Genomic DNA, 20,989 nt, shown 5'->3' with positions numbered 1-20,989 from the left:
TACATTTTTAGATTTTATCCATGAGTTTCAAGAATTGTTTCATATTTAGTAAGATATTATTAAATGATCACGTCTTAATTATATAATTTAAAAAAATTATTAAAATAATAATTTATATTTAAAAAGCTTTTAAGAGAATTAAAATAAATTTTTATTTTTTATTATATTTAATTAAATATTTTATTTTTATTTTAAATTAAATTATTTTACATCTTCATTCTTCAAATCAATGTCAACATCACATAAATATAAAAAAAATAATTAATATTTTAATTAATAATAATTAATCAATTAATATTTATTAAAATTGATACCACATTTAAAAAAAGCCAAACTTACTGAAAATCAATTTGTAACAAAAGACAGCTTTCCTTTTATTTGGCAAATCAAAAGGGGTTTCTGCAAGCAAAAATCATAATGTTTGAATCACTTTAGAAAGTAAAAGTTAAAAATCCTAGTTCAAAGCTAGACAAAGCCCGAATCATGATTTTATTTTGTCACGTGTGTCTCCTAGCTAGCAAACCATCCCTATTTCAACATCATTATCTGCTTTTCTTTCCTGCTGTTTTTTTTTTTCTTTTATAATTTTTTACCATTCTAATGCTTGGCTTCCTAAGTTTGCGTGACGAAATTTTCACTATAAAAGCCCCACAAGCAAGGACATAGCTCATACCCAATTTATATCATTCACCTACAAAAAATTTGTGCAAACCGCTTAATTTTTCGTCGTGCCAACCTCTTTTGCCACAAGAAAAATCCTATAATCCTGCAGTGTACAACCATGGTTTCCGACCGGGGGCAGTCTAAGAATGTGTGCGTGATTGGTGCTGGACCGTCAGGTCTGGTGGCGGCGAGGGAGCTAAGGAAGGAGGGTCACACTGCGGTGGTTTTGGAGCAAAACCATGATATAGGTGGCCAATGGTTGTATGAGCCTCATGTAGACATTGAGGACCCTTTAGGAAGGAACAAATTTCTAAACGTTCATAGTAGCATTTATGACTCTCTAAGGATTGCGTCTCCCAGGGAGATCATGGGGTATACTGATTTCCCATTTTTGGTGAAGAAAGGCAGGGACATGAGGAGGTTTCCTGGTCATAAGGAACTTTGGTTGTACCTAAAAGATTTTTGCGAGTGGTTTGGGTTGAAAGAAATGATCAGGTTTAATACCAGGGTGGAGTATGTGGGAATGTTGGATTATGGTGAGTTTGGGAAAGATCTAAAATGGGTTGTGAAGAGCAAGGAAAAGAATGCTGAGAAAGTGGTGGAGGAGGTCTTTGATGCTGTGGTTGTGGCCACTGGCCATTACTCTCAGCCTAGGTTGCCCTGCATTAAAGGTATGTTCTCTCTGATCATCTGACTACAAGAAGGCTCAATTTTTTTTTCAAAGAAAAAGTTGATTGAATCCCTTCTGGAAAGTAAATTTCATAGATGAATTTTGTTCACGCTGTCTTGTCAAGATCCTGCAGGTCAAAGAAAAATCAAAACAATGCTTTTACACCCTTATTGCTTGACCTTTAATTGTTTTTCGTGGATGCTATAGGAATGGATGCATGGAAAAGGAAGCAAATGCACAGTCACATTTACAGAGTTCCCGAGCCATTTCGAGATGAGGTAATACAAGAAATCAACTAACTTCTTTCTCTGACAAGATCTTGCTTGCATAAATTTTTGCAATAGTCATCAAGTTTTGTGATTCTTTTATTTAATTTCAGGTGGTGGTGATAGTTGGGAACTCGCAAAGCGGACAAGATATCTCAATGGAGATTGTGGACGTAGCAAAGGAAGTCTACCTCAGTGCCAGATCCCTTGATGTTACTGAGGGTTTATCGAAAGTCATTTCCAAGCATCAAAACTTGCATCTTCACCCACAGGTAATTAAGCAATTCAAATTGTCAGCTTAGAACAAAGCTTAAATCCATCCTCTTCTTCTGAGTTTTAGGCATATTGCAAAACTGGGTTTGATGGAAATTGTTTAGTATCAATTTTTGGCATGATGTTTGTTAGTGCCATTTAAAGATTAAAAAATGAGTTGTTTGTCCTTTGCAGATGGAGTCCCTTCATGAAGATGGACGGGTTCAATTTGAGGATGGTTCCTGTGTCACAGCTGACACTGTCATATATTGCACAGGGTAATGTATTAAGCAAACTAATCAAAGCTTATGCAAGCAAAAATAAAAATGAAAAAGAGACTCTTGGAGGAGGTCTATATTATATAAAACCCAACAACAATCTCATTGTAAACTTTCTAGCACAAATTAATTGATCTGCTAATTGATATGCTAATAGGTTAGTTTAAGGTTGATTAATATATGACAGAATTTAGGTTGGATTGAGGGTTAATACAGTGCCAAGATAAATCAGCTTTGCATAACAACTTTCTCTTCTCTTTTCCTGGATAAAAGTTTTTGTGTACCAACTGACCAATAATGAAGCAGACAAAGTGTCCTTAAGTTTCCAAAAGAACATAAAAAGTGGAAGAAAGACCAAGAAAAGAAAGAAGGCTTTCCAATTGACCTTATTTTATTCATCCCCAAGCAACCAGAAGATTTGCCATTTTCAAAAGACTGATTGGATGATTATTATGAAATAGAAAAGAATCTTCTATTGGAGCCTACTTTCACATCCTAGCCCTCAAATCTTGCTCAACCAACTTGTCCACAGAACAAACAAAGAGTTTTCCATGTATCTGATAATGATAACAACTTCAATCTTTTCCTTTCTTCTTTTTTTATTTTCCAAAGTAAAATTTGATAATCTGTGTACTTTTGTAGGTATTCATACACATTCCCATTCCTTGACACCAAAGGAATAGTAGTTGTTGATGATAACAGAGTGGGACCTCTTTTTGAGCACACTTTTCCCCCATCACTTGCTCCTTCCCTGTCCTTTATAGGAATTCCAAGAAAGGTGCACATCTTTTTATTTTCTAGATTCTACTTATTTATTCAACATACATAATTTCACTTTCACTTTCATTATTATATATTAAGGGATTTTCATCTTACTTTTAAGCTAATTTCTTATGTTATGCTGAAGTAGTAGTTTTTTACCAAACATCTGACTAGCTAGCTAGGTTTATATTTTATTGAGAAAACTATTACATGAATATCAACTTTTTATCCAAAGAGTTTTCTATTTTTATTTTTTGTCAATAAATATGTTTATGAGTTCTTGGAAGGTTTTATTTTTTTTGGGGGGGGGGGGGGGGGGGGGGGGGGGGTTGGGAATAAAATGAATTATTAGTTTATATATTGAGTTGGTTGATTTATTTATGTGGGGTGTTGCAGCTGATAGGGTTCCCTTTCTTTGAGTCACAAGCAAAATGGATAGCTGAAGTGCTTTCAGGGAAAAAAAGCTTGCCATCATGGGATGATATGATGCAGTCCATTAAGGAGTTTTATCACTCAAGGGAACTTGCTGGCATTCCAAAGAGAAACACCCACGACCTTGCAGATTTCGAGGTAATTAATTTACAACATAACATTTATTACTTCGTACCCACCACCTCAATTACATCTAGTACAAATTTTATAGGCATTGTTTGCCTTGCAGTATTGTGATAAATATGCAGATTACAGTGGATCTCCACATTTGGAAGAATGGAGGAAACAGCTGTGCATATCAGCCTTGGTAAATTCATTTTCCAACTTGGAGACTTACAGAGATTTATATGATGATCATGAGCTGCTTCAGGAGGCTCTCCAAAGTCCTCATTTCACTCAACTTGGGGATGATGCTTTGGCTCTGTAATTAAAAAAGAAAAAGAAAAAAACCACCCTCTTTGCTTTTGTTTTGGACCACTTATTATTTGATTATCACAAGCACTTTTGTCATCGGGTAGGGGTCCCTGGGCGGACATTGAAGCTCAAAAATTATATGATGGGGGAGAGATGTTTGAAATATTTGTTTGTTTTCCATTCCTTGTTTTGATTTTTCAACTTAGTTGTAAGGTTATATTGTTCTTAAAAATGTGTAGTTTGTTTTATTGTATGGAGGCATATTGATTGGTTAAATATGTATATCTTTCATGCAATTCGTAATGGCAAATTGTACTGTTAAAGAAAAGTGCGTCATAAAATCTCCTATGTGAGTTTGATTTTTTTTAAATACCTGCTGCTTTTTAGTTTGTTTATTAATTTATTGTGTTAAATATAATAATAATAATAATGAGCAAAAATATATCCTTATCTCTCTAAATTTTAATTATAGTTTTATTTGAATCTATTTGTATCCGAAATAGAGAATTTGCTTTAAACATGTAAATAACGTAAATACATTTTTGTACGTCAACTAACCACTCCACCGATCGTTGAAATTGAGATTTGTCGATATCTCCCCTAAGGGAGTGTAATCTAACGACGTTTCCAAGAAAGAGTGTGATTGGGTCAGATCTGACGTTTCTTGTTAGATTTGGTCGCAAGAATGCTAGAGGTAGGGTAAAGAGATTTTTTTTTTTTGAATAGAAGAGTAAAAAAATAAAAAATTGTAGTTTATATAGTATGTTAATTTTTAAAATTAATGAAGGGAAAAATTGTTTAAGAAATATTTTCACATCATCAAAATAACGAAAACATTGACAATTGATTAATGGTTGGATTTATGTGTCTAGTAAAATATATTCTTTTGAGACAGATCATCTATTTTCAATATTAAGAGACCCATGTGAAATTATAATCAAAACTTAAGAACTCGAGTATTTTACCCTAATAATAATAATAATAATAAGTTCTTGATGTTATTATTATTAAGGGTGTCAATTTACTAGTTTTTTACTTTTAAGTTTTTTTTTTTGCTTTAAATACGTTGCTTTAGATTTGTTATTCAATACTATATTTTTAATTTTTTGTGTTAAATGTTCACTTAAGTGTGTAATATTTCGTAATTAAATACAAATGTAATTAAATGACTTTCGCCTATATCAAAATAAAATAATGGACTCATAGTATATTAAATATAATTTATTATAAATTATTTTATTTATTATAAATATTTTATGAATATCCATTTATGTTATATATATCTACATTTAAATATAAATTAAATTGGATTAAGATTAGAATTTAATCTATGTAACTAATCTCTTAGTATTATTTTCATTTTGTAAAATATATATAAATTGTCGACGTGGAAAATTTTAGAAATCGCCACCAATCTTTTTATCTAAATGTGATTGGCCTCCTATTATATTAGTTATATTCAATGAGATCTTAAATTGATTTTAGATCCATCTAAAAAATAATAATTTGGTCTATAAGTTCTAGAGTTGGGTTCAGAAGTACGATTACATATAAGGAATGATTAACACGACGCCCGTTCTACAAACAGTATCATTTAATCATATATTATCCTATTTAATTTAATTTTATTTTTATTTTTTATTTCCTTAATCATTATTTATTTACGTTATTCATTATTTTATTAGCAACTTAAAAATATTTAATTCGATTTTATAGGTGTGACATGCACATATACAATTATGAAATGCATGCCATAAATCTTAATAATATCAATTGAAAACTTTTTATTAAGGATATTTTTCGAATCTGATCATTATAGTAGTGGAATATGAAGATATTCTCTCACTTAAGGAATTACTTAGAAAAACTCTTATTCGCAAGCTTATCAAGTAAATTCCATCATCAAAGTAATCATTTGCAAGTAAAAATATTTTTTTCATGAACAAACCTTAATACGAGTAAGAGTCGTTTATTAAGGATATTCTTTGAGCTCTCCCATCATACCGGTGGTACGCGAAGATATCCTTTTATCTAAGCAAATTTCTAAGACATTACCTCTAAAAGTCCCAACATCTGGACCTTAATTTGCATACAAAATGCATCAAGATGTTATGACACTTAAATGATGTGATGATGGTGCATGACATGTTATAAATTTCAACATTAATCGTTATTTATACTACATGTTTGTTGTTGTTATTGTCGTCGTCATTATTAGTATTATTTTTTTATTTTTTTATTTTTTTATTTTTTTATTATTTCATTTCTATTCTATGCTTTTTTATTTTTAATATCTTTTTTTATTAATATCTTAAAAAATATTATTTTAGGTTAAGATAATGAGACTTGAGGTTAAAACCCTCCCAACATATTGATAGAGTTTTAACCAAAATCCCTCACACAAGAAAATTAACTCAAGATTGTGACTTCTCACGTCCTGATTAAATATTCCATCCTTGGTATAATTCAAATAACATGTTTTATATTATTATGTATTTTATTTTTTAAAAAAAAACATAAATATTTATATATTTTTTAGATAATAATATTTTATATTTCAATTCTAAGTCAATAATATTTCTTGTTTGTATTAATTATTATTAACCAATTTAGAATATTATTCAGATTAAGATATGTCAAGACTTAACTATTAAAATCCTCCCATCATGTTGGTAAGATTTTAATCAAATCTCTCACTTAAGAAATTAACCTAGGACTTCTCATATCCAAGGTAAACGTTCCATCTTCAGTTCAATCCACATAATATACTATTATTATTTTTTATATTATTGTCGCAGACATTTAAGAAAAAATCAAATATTTTATTATTTTATTATTATTTTTCTAAGCCTAATATTCCATATCTTTTATTATGAGACTCATCTTTACAATTTTCCCTTTTATAGGTCAATTAATTTAAATATTACTTAGAATTGAAATTACAAGTTTTTTTTATATATATACCTATATATATTTTACCTTAAAACATTTTATATAACTAAGTATTTCATAAAAAAAATTTGCATTATATATTAAATAAAAAATTGAAAGAAACTAAATAAATAAACACAAAATAAATATAAAATGAATAAAACTGAAAGGCCAACAAACCAGCCAAGCCCGATAAACCAAAGGATCCAAAACTATATCAAAGTTTGGGCTAGGGACTACCCACGGAACTAGGTCCTTGAAATGGGCTTGAACCTTTTCTTCCCAGCCCAGTTCACTGTCCAAGCCCGGCGTGTCAAAGACCCAGCCTCAAAGCAATGCCGTTTCCAGCACAACAAAAGCTCCTTGTTCCGGATTCTTTAAAACGCCACCGTTTTGTCACAAAACCCTAGCCGTAAAACCATGCTTTCCCTCCCTTGCCCCATCTTCCTTCCTTCTTCTTCTTCTTCCTCACTAACGGCCTCTTCTCCCTAACCTAAACTTTCCTAAATCTCTCCACCACTCTCACAGCCGCTGTGAGAACCGTTCACTATCGCCGATCTACTTTCCCCTCTCTAAAACCTCACAACCCCAGAGCACTCCCAAGCTCCTAAATCATCGGAGCCGTAAAAAAAAATCCCATCTCGAGCACCTATATCTTGCTGCATTTCTTCTTCTTTTTTTTAGTTTCTTTTTTCGTTTTTTTTTTGGGGGTAAAATGTCGACTGCTAGGGAAGAAAAGAAAAGAAAAGAAAAAGACTAGGGTTTCTCTGTCTACCTTTTCTTTTGGTTTCTAGGGTTTTGATTTTTTTTTTTGGGTTTTTCTTGCTTTTTCATTAACAGGCTCAATAATGTAGACCCAAGCAAGGTCTAACATCACCACGATCCAGAAAGATTTGGGAGACCAACACAAGGCCCGGGGACCTTTGGAAGCCCATTGGATATTTAGTTGGATTGAACAACAATAAAACAAAACAAAATAAACAAGATAAAGTAAAAATAAAAATACATACGTAAATATTAATTATTCATCAATTTGTAAATGTACACTTAAATAAAATTTGTAATATACACTTAAGTTGTTTTTTCAAATTTTATTTCATAACATGTTATCAACATAATTTTTTAATCTCTCAAGTTTTTATATTATTTTGTTTTCATCATTTTTAAGTTTCAAAAGAATTTCAATTGTTGGATTTTAATTTCTAATCTTAGCAAATCAGATAAATGTTGATATTATTGTTTTCATCATCTCCAAGATTCAAAAGGATTTTAATGATTGATTTTTAATTTTTGGTTGTAACAAATTAAATAAGTGATTTGATATTTCTTTGGTATTTTTCTTCTTTAAAAATCATTTTGGTGCTTTTATTCCTTGAAAATTAACCTTAATTTAAATTTTGCTATCATGTAGTATTTTTATTACTAAGCAAAATAATAAACTACTAGTTAAAAATTATGAATTCATTTGTTTCCTTAATTGTATGCAACGTCATTTAATAAATGTGGTCATAGAAATGGAAGTGATTATCATAATAATTGCAATCATAGTGGTTATACTAATTATTATTTTAATTCTAAGAATACATTTATCCACTAAAAGTAGATAAATAATTTTACTTACTAGAAATAGATGGAGATTTCAATCCACTAACCCACCAAAAGTGGATAACTTAAGAAAACTAAATGGATACTTTTAATTTACTAAAAGTGAATAAATACTTTTAACATATCAAAAGTGGATACATATTGAAAAGATATAAATGGACAGAATAAAAAGAATATAAAAAATGTCTTGTCATCCATTCGATGTGACATGAAAAGGCATTGGTTACGTACTTATTGCACGTTTTGAATTTTATTAAACATCATTGAAAACTAAAACATATTATGATGATTTTAACCATAACCAAGTTGACATAACTCTTCAAGATGTTGATTTTATTGCCCTCCCTGAAAAGATATTTATAATATGATTGATAATGGAAATATGCAAGAATGAAATTTTTTAATAATTTATTGGTATATTTTAGTATAACTATATCATGAAGATATTTTTATTTGTTCTCATTATATTTAAATGATATATTTTTATTATGTATTTTAAATAATAAATTATTTATTCAATGTTCTCTTATGTCAACTTGTAAGTTTCTTATTATGTATCTTATCTTATTGAAGAAAAATACAGATATTCATTTGATTCAAAATCAATTATGCAAATATATGTCTAACATACAGTGCTACAACACATTATATTTAAATCAAAAAATATTTTTCCTATTTAACAATAAAAGAAGCCAATGTCGAATACAATGTCTAGTAGTATAAGATTAATGGTAAGCTTTGGAAGAGCCAATATTTTACTACCCCAAAGAACAAAGTTTATAATAGAAAACGTATTATTTTCAACTAACTTTCAAAGAGAGTTATTAAATTTTAAATATATTCATATGAATGAATATTATATTGAGACAACGAATGAAAAAGACACATAATACTTCTATATTACATTTATTATCTAGGGTAAGAAGTGTACATTAAAAAAAAATTACCCGCTTTGTCTTCTAGATTGTATCATACAAAAATTAAAAATGATTAAATCTCACTCTATATTAAACCAAAAGTTTACTAATAATTCTAATATTTGGCATGACCGGTTGGACCATCTCGAATCAATAATGATGCAAAAATTATTAAAAATTTATGTGATCATTCATTGAAAAACAAAAAAAAAAATTCAATCTAATGAATTCTTATATGCTGTTTGCTCTCAAAGCAAATTAATTATAAAGTCATCACTAGCTAAAGTTGGGACTGAATCTCTTACATTTTTAAAACATATTCAGGATGATATATGTGGATTCATACATCCATCATGTGGACTATTTAGATATTTTATAATTTTAATTGATACATCAACTAGATAGTGACGTGTGTTTATTATTAGCTTATAATTTGACATTTGCAAAATTACTCACTTAAATCATTTGTTTGTGAGCATATTTTTCTGATTATGTAATCAAGACAATTTATGGTGATAATACTGGCGAATTTACGACATAAGCTTTTAATGAATGTTGTATATTAATTGAAATTACTATTAAACAACTTATTACTCATGTTTATATATAAAACAATCTAGCAGAATCGTTTATTAAATACTTCCAACTAATTGCAAGGTCATTAATTCTCAATTTTTGTTTGAGGGCATACCATTTTGGATGCAGCAGTACTTGTATGCATAAGGTCAATGAGTTATCACAAATTTTCCCTTATACGTTTGATTTATAGTTAGAAACCAAATATTTTCTATCTTTGAATTTTTAGATGTGTGGTATATATTTCAATTGCTTCACCATAACGCACAAAGATGACCTCTAAAAAAAAGTTAGAAATATATGTTGGATATGAACCTCTATCTATCATTAAATACTTATAACCCTTAACATGAGATTATTCATGACAAGGTTTGTTGATTGTTATTTTGATGAAACATTTTTTTCAACATTAAAGGGAGAAAATAAGCAATTGAAAAAGAAAATATCTTGGAATGTATTATTATTATTTAGGTTTGATCCTTACACAAATCAATGTGAACTTGAAGTTTAAAATATAATTCATTTGTAAAATATAACAAATCAACTACCAAATGTATTTACTGACCTAAAGAGAGTAATTAATTTTCATACATCAATTGCAAATGCTCTAATCAAAATTGATGTCCCAATAGGACAATATGCTATTGTTAATGAGTCTAAGGCATGCCAGAACTTGGTAGACCAATCGGTTCAAAAGATGAAATCTTCGAAAAAGAAAATGAGCAAATATTCAAGATAATTAGAAAGAGAAAACATAAACTCCAAAAGAATCTCTTCACATAATTTATAAAATTTCAGAAAAAATTCAAATACCTAAAATCATTGAAAATAAAAAAATCTCGATAAATTATATCATGATGGAAAAAAATAGAACCAAAATTAAATAAACGTCGATAATATTTTTGTATATAATATAGCGTTCAATATTACGAAAGAAAAATGAAGATCTTGAACTTTATTTATTGAAGAATATAGACTTAGAAATGATTGGCCAATGTGGAAAGAAGCAATCAAAGTGGAATTAAATTCACTTGCAAAACGTGAAGTTTTTGAACCTGTGGTTCATATACCAAATCGTGTAAAACCAATAAAATATAAATGGGTTTTTGTGCGAAAATAAAATTATAGAAATAAGATTGTGAGATATAAAGCATGACTTATTGTACAAGATTTTACCCAAAGACTTGGTATTGATTATGAAGAGAAATATTCTCTTATGGTAGATACATTTACAATTCTATATTAACTAATCTGGTAATAAATGAGAATATTGAAATATGTCTAATGAATATAGCTACAGTCTATATATATGGCTCACTTGATAACGATATGTATAAGAAAATTGATAAATGATTTAAATTGCCTAAAGCATAAAATTTGAATTCTTAAGAAATTTATTCGATTAAATTAAATAAATTTATATATAAATTAAAGCAATCTCGACGCATGTGATACAATCGCTTTAGTGAATGTTTTTTAAAAAAAGATTATAAAATGATCCTATTTGCCCATGTGTTTTATAAAAGAATTTGGATTTGAATTTCTCATAATTGTTGTTTATGTTTATGACTTGAATATTATTGAAATTTTATAAAATGTTATCAAAAGCCATTGATTATTTAAAGAAAGAATTTAAGATGAAAAACTTTGAAAAAACAAAGTTTTGTTTGGATCTTCAAATTGAACACTTGACAAATAAAATTTTATCCATCAATTAAATTATATAGTAAAAGTGTTAAAATAATTTTATATGGATAAAATACATTCATTGAATTCACCAATAGTTATAAGGTCATTAAAAGTGATAAAAACCCTTTCCAATCTCGTGAGGATAATGAATGATTTCTAAATCTTGAAATACCATATCTTGATACAATTGGAACACTAATGTATCTTGTTAGCAATATATAACCTAATATATCATTTGCTGTAAATATTAACAAGATATAGTTCTTATCCAACTCAAAGACATTGAAATAAAATTAAACATATATTTCGATATCTCCGGATAATAATGGACATGAACTTATATTACTCAAATGTATCAAAATCAAATTTAATTGATTATGCATATGTTGAATATTTATCTAAGGTTACTTATTCATATGTAGAAGTATGACTATCTCATAGTATTTTGTAAAACAAACTATTTTGCTATTTATTCTAACTTTGTGGAAATTTTAGCAAATCATGAATGTGTCCGGTTAGAATCTGTAACTCAATATATTTGAGAAACGTGTGACTTGTCAACTAAGAAGGAAATTCTAACAATGTTATATAAAGATAATACCGCTTGCATAATACAATTAAAAAAAAGCTCATGATTTCCAAAAAAATGACTATATTGGTTTTCAGCAAATCTGTTAAAGTGACAATTTAACATATTTATTCAACAAAGCCCTTCCTACTGCAATATTTGAAAAGTTGGTATAAAAAATTGAATTATATTGTTTTAAATATCTTAAATAATGCACTCATCATGAGAATAAAATACGCATTGTACTATTTTCCTTCATCAAAGTCTTTTCTACTAAATTTTTTTTATAAGGTTTTTTATGAAATAGTATTTCAAAAATATATGCTTGAAAAGAATGAATTTTTCCTAATAAAGTTTTAATGATGTATATTTTTAATACAATAAATATTTAAGGAGAGTGCTATGAATATTTTTGTGAATATCCATTTATGTTATGTATATTTAAATTTGAAGGTAAATTTGATTGGATTAAAATTAAAATTTAATCCATTCATCTAATCTTTTAGTATTATCTTTATCTTGTAAATCTTATCTCTATAAGAATTATTAACCTATAAATAAGCTCCTCACTTTATTTGTAAATACACACTTGAATAAAATTTTCTTACTCCTAAATACTCTCTTCTTTTAAATACTTTTTTTTTATATTTCTCTTATAGTTGTTCTTTTAAGTTATATTTTATCATATTTTTATATATTTTATATTTTTATCATTAAATGAAAAATATTCAAACGTAAATATATATTTTTTAATAATAAATCTTTTTTATTTATAAAAAAAGTGAAGATGGGAACCAAACTCTTCGACATGCACTTACCTTGTTCAGGTATAAATCTATTTAACATTCTGATTTCTCCTTTGCTACAGTTAAAAATGTAACAGTAATTTTAAACCTAAAACAATACTTATGTGATTATTATAGGCATCAGATTAAAAGCAGGGTTGACTTGGCTGCTTTTTTCTCTTTCAACAATTGAAGAAAACAATACCACAGATTCCTGGGCAAGTTAATTGATCTCCCCTAACTAATCATAGTAGTAGCTGAATGAAGCTGTTTGTCATACTCTTTAGCTCCTGGCTAGACCTACCTTCTTAGACAAGGACAAAGAGATAAAAACCTGAGCAGATCCTATTCAAGTAATTGGCATCACGAATGGATCTCTTGAGAAAGCATTCCACAGCTCAAAAGGAAATTTCAAATCTGAAGGCCTCTATAGACAAAAAAATCATTATCATATGGCAGATTTTCAATTTACTGTTTAGAACAAACTCTTAGGTTCAAAAGAGCATATTCATAATCTCATCATTTACCAGACCAGTACCAACACCAAAAGCCATTAAAAGTTGAAAATGGACTTCTATTCTCCTATAAAATGTAATTGGTATGTCATATTTTAGTTGGCATTTACATCATAATCACATGACTGTTAGCTATAACCCAAAAGCCCTTAAAGTTACTCTTACTATACTTGGCCTAATATAAGCCGAGGATTACTCGATGGACATCTTGGCCCCCGAGGTCTTCTTGTTATCTTCCCCCACTCTATTAGTCTTCTCTGCTGGATACCCACTTCATCATTAACAGACTGCTGCTTCAGCAATGTGTTCATCGTGCTCTCCATTATATTGGAAGCACGGGCATTAGACCGTCGCCTTCCTTTTGCATATCCATTTCTACCTGCATTTCTTGAAGAACCACTTTCCCTCTGAGCACCAGCAGCTTCCATTAACCCTCCTATCATCTGAAGATCCTCAGTCACCTCATACCTTGAAAGAGAGGCAAGGCTTGGAAGAATTTCACTTTGAAAGTCCTTCCGCTGCTGTCGTCCCCTCCTCGTTCGACCCCTCTTTGGCTGGTTTCTCAAAAAATTTGCACTCATTTCTTCCTCTTTTTGGCCATTGCTTTTACACCAAGATTCTTCTACCGTTATCTCTGTTAGGTTCAATGTCATGGCCTCAAAGTAATCAATTCCATCAGATAGATACTCCTCATGATCACCATAATCCTTAACACCTATGTTAACTCCAAATTCACTTCCTGGATCATCCACTACTGAAGAAGCCACCCTTGCAAACCAATAGAGGGAATTATTCCAGGAAGCTTTAAAAGGTTCACAACTGGTGCTTTCTAAACAAGTCTGAATCTCAGAAGATGAAATGGAAACTATAGCCTCCGCTGCAATCCTAACTAGTGCCTCTTGCAGATCCCCATCTTCTTGTCCTGAAGATACCAAAGGTGTCTCAAGTTGGTTTTCATCGGATTCCCCTCTAGGTGGTGACCTCTCTTTGTTTTCTGGACTTGCAGGTGGCTCCAAATCTATTTCCTTTGAATGCGAAGGCATTAGTGGAGATGCATCCAGAGATAAGCAAGAGTTCAGGTCAATGAGCACTCCGAAACTTGGATGCTTTTCACAACGTTTGCTTTTGGCAAACAACTCAGCCATAGCTAGTTTTTCTCTGACAGGCACATGATCAACTTCCAAGTTCATATCTTTTTCTTTGTCCTTGATGTCTTCTTTTGCACAAGAATTTGAATGGTTTCTGGCAGGGGAGGCATGAGATGAGCACTGGCCATTGGGAATAGGAGGCTTGTTATACCCGTGAAATCCAAGTATCCTCTTAAAATCAAGGGAGTTGCTTGCCTTATCCAACTCAGCATCATGGACACACACTGAATTAGCTTGTTTAAGGACACATTCCAGTGGGACTGACTGGTCTTTCCTTTCACCAGATTTGCTATCATGTATTGGCGTTTCAGCAATTTGAGAACAACCACTTGAATTTTCAAGTGTCTTTTCACCAAGTATATAAGAAGCATCTTGGGAACAAGCCACATCTGTGGAGAAACTAGGCAAGACAAAATTGAGATCCAAACTCTTTACAGACATCACATACTTAAAATCCTTGATGTATTTCACAGGACTATGTCGCTCAAATGCAGAGCCATTGTCATTATTGCAGTTCAGTGAAACAGAACTTGTAGATGGTGGCTGACCCTCCAGCTGAAAATCATTCTGCCAACTTGCCTGTGGGAAGTTTGGAGCAGATAATTTTTTGCTAAGACAAAGCTCATTTCCAGCAAGTCCAGGGCTTCGGGTAAATGATTTCGAACTTTTTCCCTTAAAACATGGAAGTGCTTGAACTGCTATAGGGCTCCGTTTGAAGTCACGTCTCCAAGATGAAACAGAGGATGACTCCGAGTTCATTTTATCAGCCAAAGGAACTATTTGATATGAGCTGCACATGTCTGAAGTAGCAACTGGTTTATCGCTACTAGAAGAGATGTCTCCTCCGACACACTGTAAAATTTCATTGCATAACTTATCTTTAGTCTCTTCCAAACCATGAGGTGTTGAAGAATCTTCAGCTCGCTCATCATCAATGTGCTCAATTGATAATTTTTCAGTATAGAGATCTTGGCAGGAAGAATTCAAATCATTTCTGCTTTGCCCTGAAAAGGAATTACCAACCATATAAAATCATTAGCAGCAGTATAAATACTACAAGGTGAAGGATTTAGAGACTGAAGATAAATGAACTACAAATGCCAAAAAGAAAAATAATAAAAACCAAAATGACGATAATTTGATAATAGATTATATACATCCTTACCCGCTTTATCATTACAAGTTATGCGTTCTCTTTGCAAAGTTATGCGTTCTCTTTGCATATTGTGCTTATCCAGGAATAAAATATCCAAGTCTGCTTCTGGATCCCTCATTATCTGGCTATTTGGAATCACCTCCTTGGACAGAACTTCAAAGCTTGAATATGATTTTCCAGAGAGATCTAGTAATGAAGTTTCTCTGTGGCCAATAATAGGGTGCTGAAAGTCACTGAGCTCAGGAATTATATCTGCCTCAAGTTTGACAGGAATGTTTAAATCAGCTAAAACTTTAGTCTTCAAAGAAATGGAACTAGGAATAAAATTGCCTTCAGGGAAAACTGAGTTGCACCCACTGCCACTAATGGGTAGTTCTTTATCACCCCTATCTTTAACCTCAGGAATTTTCTTTAGAGCATTGGTTGGAATATCAGTCACTTCAGGAGCCATTTTCACTTCTGAAAATCCCTCTTCTTCACTATCAATGTACTCATCAGCTGGAAGTTCAAGATCCAAGATCTTTTTGCCAAACTTTTTGCAATTGGACTCCATGAACTCAGGGGCCTTTGAAGAGCATTCTATGTAAATAGGATCATGACCTGCTTGCCCTCTGTTTCCATCTTTAGCTTCTGAAACAGGGGACTGAGAATGCACAAGGTTAATAGAGGTGGAGGTATGTTGTGGTAATTGTACATGATTAGATGACTTTGGAGATAATACATGATTTGGTTGTAAGGTGCCCAGACTGCGATGAGGTTTATATAACTCAATATTTTTCATTTCATCCATTAATTCCTTCTGTCTCCTGTAAAGCCGATGGAGTTCATGGATCTAAAACAGAACACATTGCAGATGCATCAATTGCATGATAATAATAGGTTACCAATAATATCAGATATAGTTGGACCAAAAATTCTAGATTTAAGAGATGACAAATGGAGAATACAAATAGATAAATAAAAATGAGGCCAAAGAAAACAACCAGGTTGCATTTGAATCACTTTATTGTTTTAGATTGACGACCGCTTGGTTGATTCTTTTCAGTCTCAATTAAAGAGACTCACTTTCAAAAAATTTAAATAAGCACAAACCCAAGAAATGCATCTCTTGCAAAGATTCTAAGAGAAGCAACAAGCAGTCTCCAGAATTAGGATTTAAATGCTACAGTTATGTCTATGCAGAATGCATAGTTACAACCCCCCTGGGGAGGTGGGGCCCTTCATCCCCAAATTATCTCAGCATATATTGCACAATAAGCACTAGTAGCAACAAGAACTGGTGTTTGCTTAATTTCCCTAGTGCATCATAAATCTTCAAATCCCAAACCCTATTAATGAGGATTTCCACATAACCTTTCTTGTATCCCAGGAGAAACTTCAATGTTTTTTTCCCCTTTCAAATAACAATTACATGATCAATCTAAAGATATAGAACTCTCTATAGGTATTCAGAACTCCAGCTAATTACCAACAGTGTGTGCAGTAACCAAAGTTGTTGCTTAGGAGACAGAGCATTGTATTTAAGCACATAGAATAGAAACACTCCAGCTGAACCATCAGGATACCTGGGTGACGGGATGTAAGAAGTTTATCTTGAGAGAAATACCTGATTCCTAAATTCTGCTTCATGCTTGAGCATTGTCTGCTTTAGTAAATCCTTGTTGTAGAAGATGTTCAAATCCGAAGACAGTGGCAAAGTACCATTATTGTAATGTCTATTCCTTATGATTCTATCAACATTATCTGAGGGCCATACAGTGCCATTAACATCCAAATTAAGGTCCCAAGCAGTATAACACCCTAGCAAGTGGCTTTTGTGCTGCATGTCTGCTTGCAATCCTAGCATGGCCATAAAAGTTGGAGCACAAATTTTACAATATGTTTAAACTGAGCAACCTTTATCCTATGACAAAAGCAACCTGCATAAGGGCAAGGTATAGTTGTTTAAAATACATATTATACAAGCTACTTTATCTTTTCTTTTCTCTCTCCATCTCTCCATTTGATAAGAAACAAATCAAATACTAGAGCTTAATAAAAATATAAAATATATATTAACTGAAATTAATGATAAAATCATTGTCCAACATTCTTCCAGGGTGGCTCAGATAATAATTGTGTTCTGTTAAAATGTTCAGAAGGGAAGGCCATAAGAAAACCTTATCAGAATCTCAGTGTGCCATCTGATATGGTTGCATTTCATAAACTCAAATATATTTTGACAATAATTTCCATCAAGAAATACTTAAAACATCAATTGCAATACAACATAATTCAAGAGAATCAAATGGGCATGTGCGCAAGCCATGATCCTATTTCCGGACACAAGTCTTCAGAATGTATCAGTCTAACACCACACTCATGAATGCACCATAGTACAACAACATTTGAATACTATAAACAACAAAGAGCAAAACACTATCAAATGTCATATAAGAAGTTTCTCACATGAAGAAATGCATCACAGCGCAAAACTCTATCAAATATCATAACCAAGGAAAATTTAGATGCAAAATGGAAGCAATACTATAAAAATAAGTTCCAACTTCCAACTGCATTCTCTCATACGAAAAAGATTAAATGCACACCAGAACTTACAATTACATATGAGGGAGGCCTAACCAATTTAAATGCACACCAGAACTTACAATTACATATGAGGGAGGCCTAACCAATTTAATCAACCTCTAAACGGGGTTGATCATGAACCAACAAACACCCTCACACCTTGGTAGGCAATGTAACTTCAAATTATGGCAGTTTGTGAGGTGTTCTAAGTAAATTTAGAAGTCTAAATGGAGAGATTGAGAAAAGAACAAAACTCAGAAAAAAAATGCACCCCTAAACCTTATACAAGATAAAATTCAGTTAATTAGAGAATGAAATTGCTCCCCTTAAACACATTTAATCTGTATTATATATTAAAGGCATTGCTCTAATATTCCATAATTAATATCCTCAAAGTCTACAATCTCAGTGTTGCCAATAACACAGAAAGTATACAATCTGCCTAAAACAGTAATATACCATCTAATACTAACACACAAATATATGAGTTAAAACAACTAGCAGGTCTCTTACTAACAATTATATTAACCTTTAAATAAGTTGTACATTAGTCAAAAGTATCAATGATCAATCAAACTGCAAAGAATAAATTAAGCTTTATTTTCACGGAAAATAAAAAACCTGCCACACGTCAGTAAAACACCAAAAAATCAACTAATAAGTTCCATTTCGTGGTTTAAAAAAAAAAAAGAAACAGGACAGCATCAGATACCCTTAAGGAGGCAGAGTGAAAATTTATTACACTTTAACCAAAATGCCAAAAAACAGCATTACATCTACAATCCATATCTTCCACATTAAATAAAAACCAAAAGAAAATAATCAAATTTGAAACCTAAAAGAAAAACCAAAATTATATCAGAAACACATTGAATATCCATTAAAAAGAAATATAGTATCCTCCAAAAATAAAGAAAAAGAAGAGAACCCATCAAAGCAATTAAAACAGTGATCTTCTTTAATCTCACCTTAAAAAAACAAAAACAACTTCTCTGAGCTCATTGACGTTGGTTTTGGGCAAAGTAGAAGAAAAACTATGGTGGGTATCTTTTGAAAAAGGCTTAGATATGAATCAGAAACGAACAAGATGAGAATAAGACTCCCTTAAAAGAGAACAAAAAATGGAAATGGGTATTTCTGAAACTCCATGAAAAGTAGATAAAAATGGGGATTTTTGGATCTGCTGGGTCCATTATTTCTAGGAAGATTTTGAGAGAGAAAACGAAAAAAAAAAAAAGAAAAACAAAAATCATACAGAAACAAACGAAAAATAACTTACATGACAAGAGATATGAAAGTTGTCAAATATATATATATTTATATATTCTCTGTACCATTCTTGTTTTGTTCTTTTCTTTTCTTTTCGCTACAAAAAGAGCACTATGTATATAAAGTATTTAAATATAAAAATATTTAAAACTTTTCAATATTTTCTTTATGAGAAAATAACTTTGCTTTTTCTCATTAATATTTAAAAAGAAAAATAAATTTATTGGAGAAAAGACAACAGTACAGTACAGCAGACAGCCAATCCCTTAAACGGCCTTGATTTTTCCAATTTTATAATATTTTAATCAATCTTTTTATTATTTCGCTGGTCAGCAGTGGGGCCCTCTTATCAAAATTTTAAAGGAACAAGCATGCAGATAATGTGAAATTTCAGATTTTTGGTTTTAAGTCCAAAAATGACCCTAACTTTTCCTCTTTATTACACCCCAGAGCATTGTCCTTTTTGGGATTAGGGGAGAATAAATTCTAAATTATTAATCAATTAGGAATTTGGAGGTTGGGATAGATCTAATCACAAAGTAATTAATTAGGAATCTCATTAAGGTTTCTTTGGTAAAAAAACATTCAACATACAAGTATTGTTGGGATGTCAATTTTAGTCTAATCATTTTACAAAAGTAATATCTACACTTGATATGACCGTGCCATCAAATTTCTTTACAATTGTTTTCTATTTGAAAGTGAATGAAAGCAAGATGAAAATATAATGAGGGGGTTTTTTCAGTTTATTTCCCCTTTTCTTTTTTCTTTATAAGAGAAGATTTTGACTAATTTGTTTTAATAAAAAGGATACATATACTTATTATTTAATGCAGGATATTTTTTAGGTTGATTGTAATAAATTTATCTTTTTTGTTTATTTTCGTTACTTTTTACCTAGCATCCTTAACTTTATTTTTTATAAAATTTTTATTTTTATATTATTATTAGTATTAATTTAATGGAAATAAGAAATATTCTAGTCATATTGTACTTAATGATATCAAGACAATTCTAATTAAAATAAATAAATAAAAGTTAATTATCAAATTTTAAATCTCAAGAGACAAATTGATTTCGATTTGAATCACAACCTACTTTTTTGTTTTTTATTTTGGAATTAAATGTTCATATGTAAAAATTTATTTGATTTGAGCCGTTCAAAAATAAGGTAATTTTCCCTTGTTAAGACATTTAAAAGGAAAAGGCAACTCTTTGTCATAAGAGTGGTTTTTTTTTATAGATGGAAATTTTTTATTATAATTATTCTTTATAACATTTCAATTATTGTAATTCAAATATTTAAAATAAATCCAAAAAATCAAAATAAGATTAAAAAACCTAAAGAAAATGTTATGAGATGTATTTCTTTTTAAATTTAGTACTTTTTTAATTTATTTTTGATTAATTATTTTTTTAATTGTGAAAGAGAGATTCAAATATTTTTTAAGTAAGAAATCATGTACTAACTAATAATTTGTTTACTTAAATAGCAATGTTTGAATCTCCTTCCCAAGTGCCAAAA

The 20,989-nt window shown here is 30.5% G+C and overlaps 2 protein-coding genes across 5 annotated transcripts; one reads left to right on the top strand and one right to left on the bottom strand.

The window, feature by feature from the left end:
• Positions 1-672: 672 nt before the first annotated feature.
• Positions 673-4,065, top strand: LOC110418230 (flavin-containing monooxygenase FMO GS-OX-like 9). The gene is made up of 7 exons (XM_021430897.1): positions 673-1,334; positions 1,541-1,611; positions 1,713-1,871; positions 2,047-2,129; positions 2,772-2,907; positions 3,288-3,461; positions 3,553-4,065. The coding sequence occupies exons 1-7, from the start codon at positions 782-784 to the stop codon at positions 3,748-3,750; spliced, it is 1,374 nt and encodes a 457-aa protein (XP_021286572.1). The 5' UTR covers positions 673-781; the 3' UTR covers positions 3,751-4,065.
• A 9,296-nt stretch (positions 4,066-13,361) lies between these two features.
• Positions 13,362-19,553, bottom strand: LOC110418144 (uncharacterized). 4 transcript variants are annotated; one of them, XM_021430782.1, is made up of 5 exons: positions 19,164-19,468; positions 17,234-17,546; positions 16,349-16,459; positions 15,637-16,270; positions 13,362-15,475 (listed from the first exon to the last, which is right to left on the bottom strand). In XM_021430782.1, the coding sequence occupies exons 2-5, from the start codon at positions 17,477-17,479 to the stop codon at positions 13,488-13,490; spliced, it is 2,979 nt and encodes a 992-aa protein (XP_021286457.1). In that variant the 5' UTR covers positions 17,480-17,546; positions 19,164-19,468; the 3' UTR covers positions 13,362-13,487. The 4 variants fall into 4 exon arrangements, with proteins under 4 accessions (XP_021286457.1, XP_021286454.1, XP_021286453.1 ...); XM_021430779.2 differs by lacking the exon at positions 19,164-19,468 and adding an exon at positions 19,475-19,553 and having other exon boundaries at positions 15,637-16,459; XM_021430778.1 differs by having other exon boundaries at positions 15,637-16,459.
• Between the last annotated feature and the right edge of the window lie 1,436 nt (positions 19,554-20,989).

The sequence above is a fragment of the Theobroma umbraticum genome, unplaced genomic scaffold (genome assembly GCF_002168275.2).
Source record: "Theobroma umbraticum cultivar Fairchild unplaced genomic scaffold, ASM216827v3 scaffold_50.0, whole genome shotgun sequence".
Taxonomy (NCBI): domain Eukaryota; kingdom Viridiplantae; phylum Streptophyta; class Magnoliopsida; order Malvales; family Malvaceae; genus Theobroma; species Theobroma umbraticum.
The sequence above is the reverse complement of the archived record's forward strand: the minus strand, read 5'-3'. Positions and strand labels throughout refer to the sequence as shown.

Excerpts from the sequence above, each read along its gene's own strand:
- LOC110418230 (XM_021430897.1), top strand. The coding sequence starts at position 782 with ATGGTTTCCGACCGGGGGCAGTCTAAGAATGTGTGCGTGATTGGTGCT. Across the intron at positions 1,335-1,540 it reads TAGGTTGCCCTGCATTAAAG|GAATGGATGCATGGAAAAGG; the intron begins GTATGTTCTCTC and ends TGGATGCTATAG. Across the intron at positions 2,908-3,287 it reads TTATAGGAATTCCAAGAAAG|CTGATAGGGTTCCCTTTCTT; the intron begins GTGCACATCTTT and ends GGGGTGTTGCAG.
- LOC110418144 (XM_021430779.2), bottom strand. The coding sequence starts at position 17,479 with ATGGCCATGCTAGGATTGCAAGCAGACATGCAGCACAAAAGCCACTTG. Across the intron at positions 16,460-17,233 it reads AAGCAGAATTTAGGAATCAG|ATCCATGAACTCCATCGGCT; the intron begins GTATTTCTCTCA and ends GTTCTGTTTTAG. Across the intron at positions 15,476-15,636 it reads AACTTGTAATGATAAAGCGG|GGCAAAGCAGAAATGATTTG; the intron begins GTAAGGATGTAT and ends ATTCCTTTTCAG.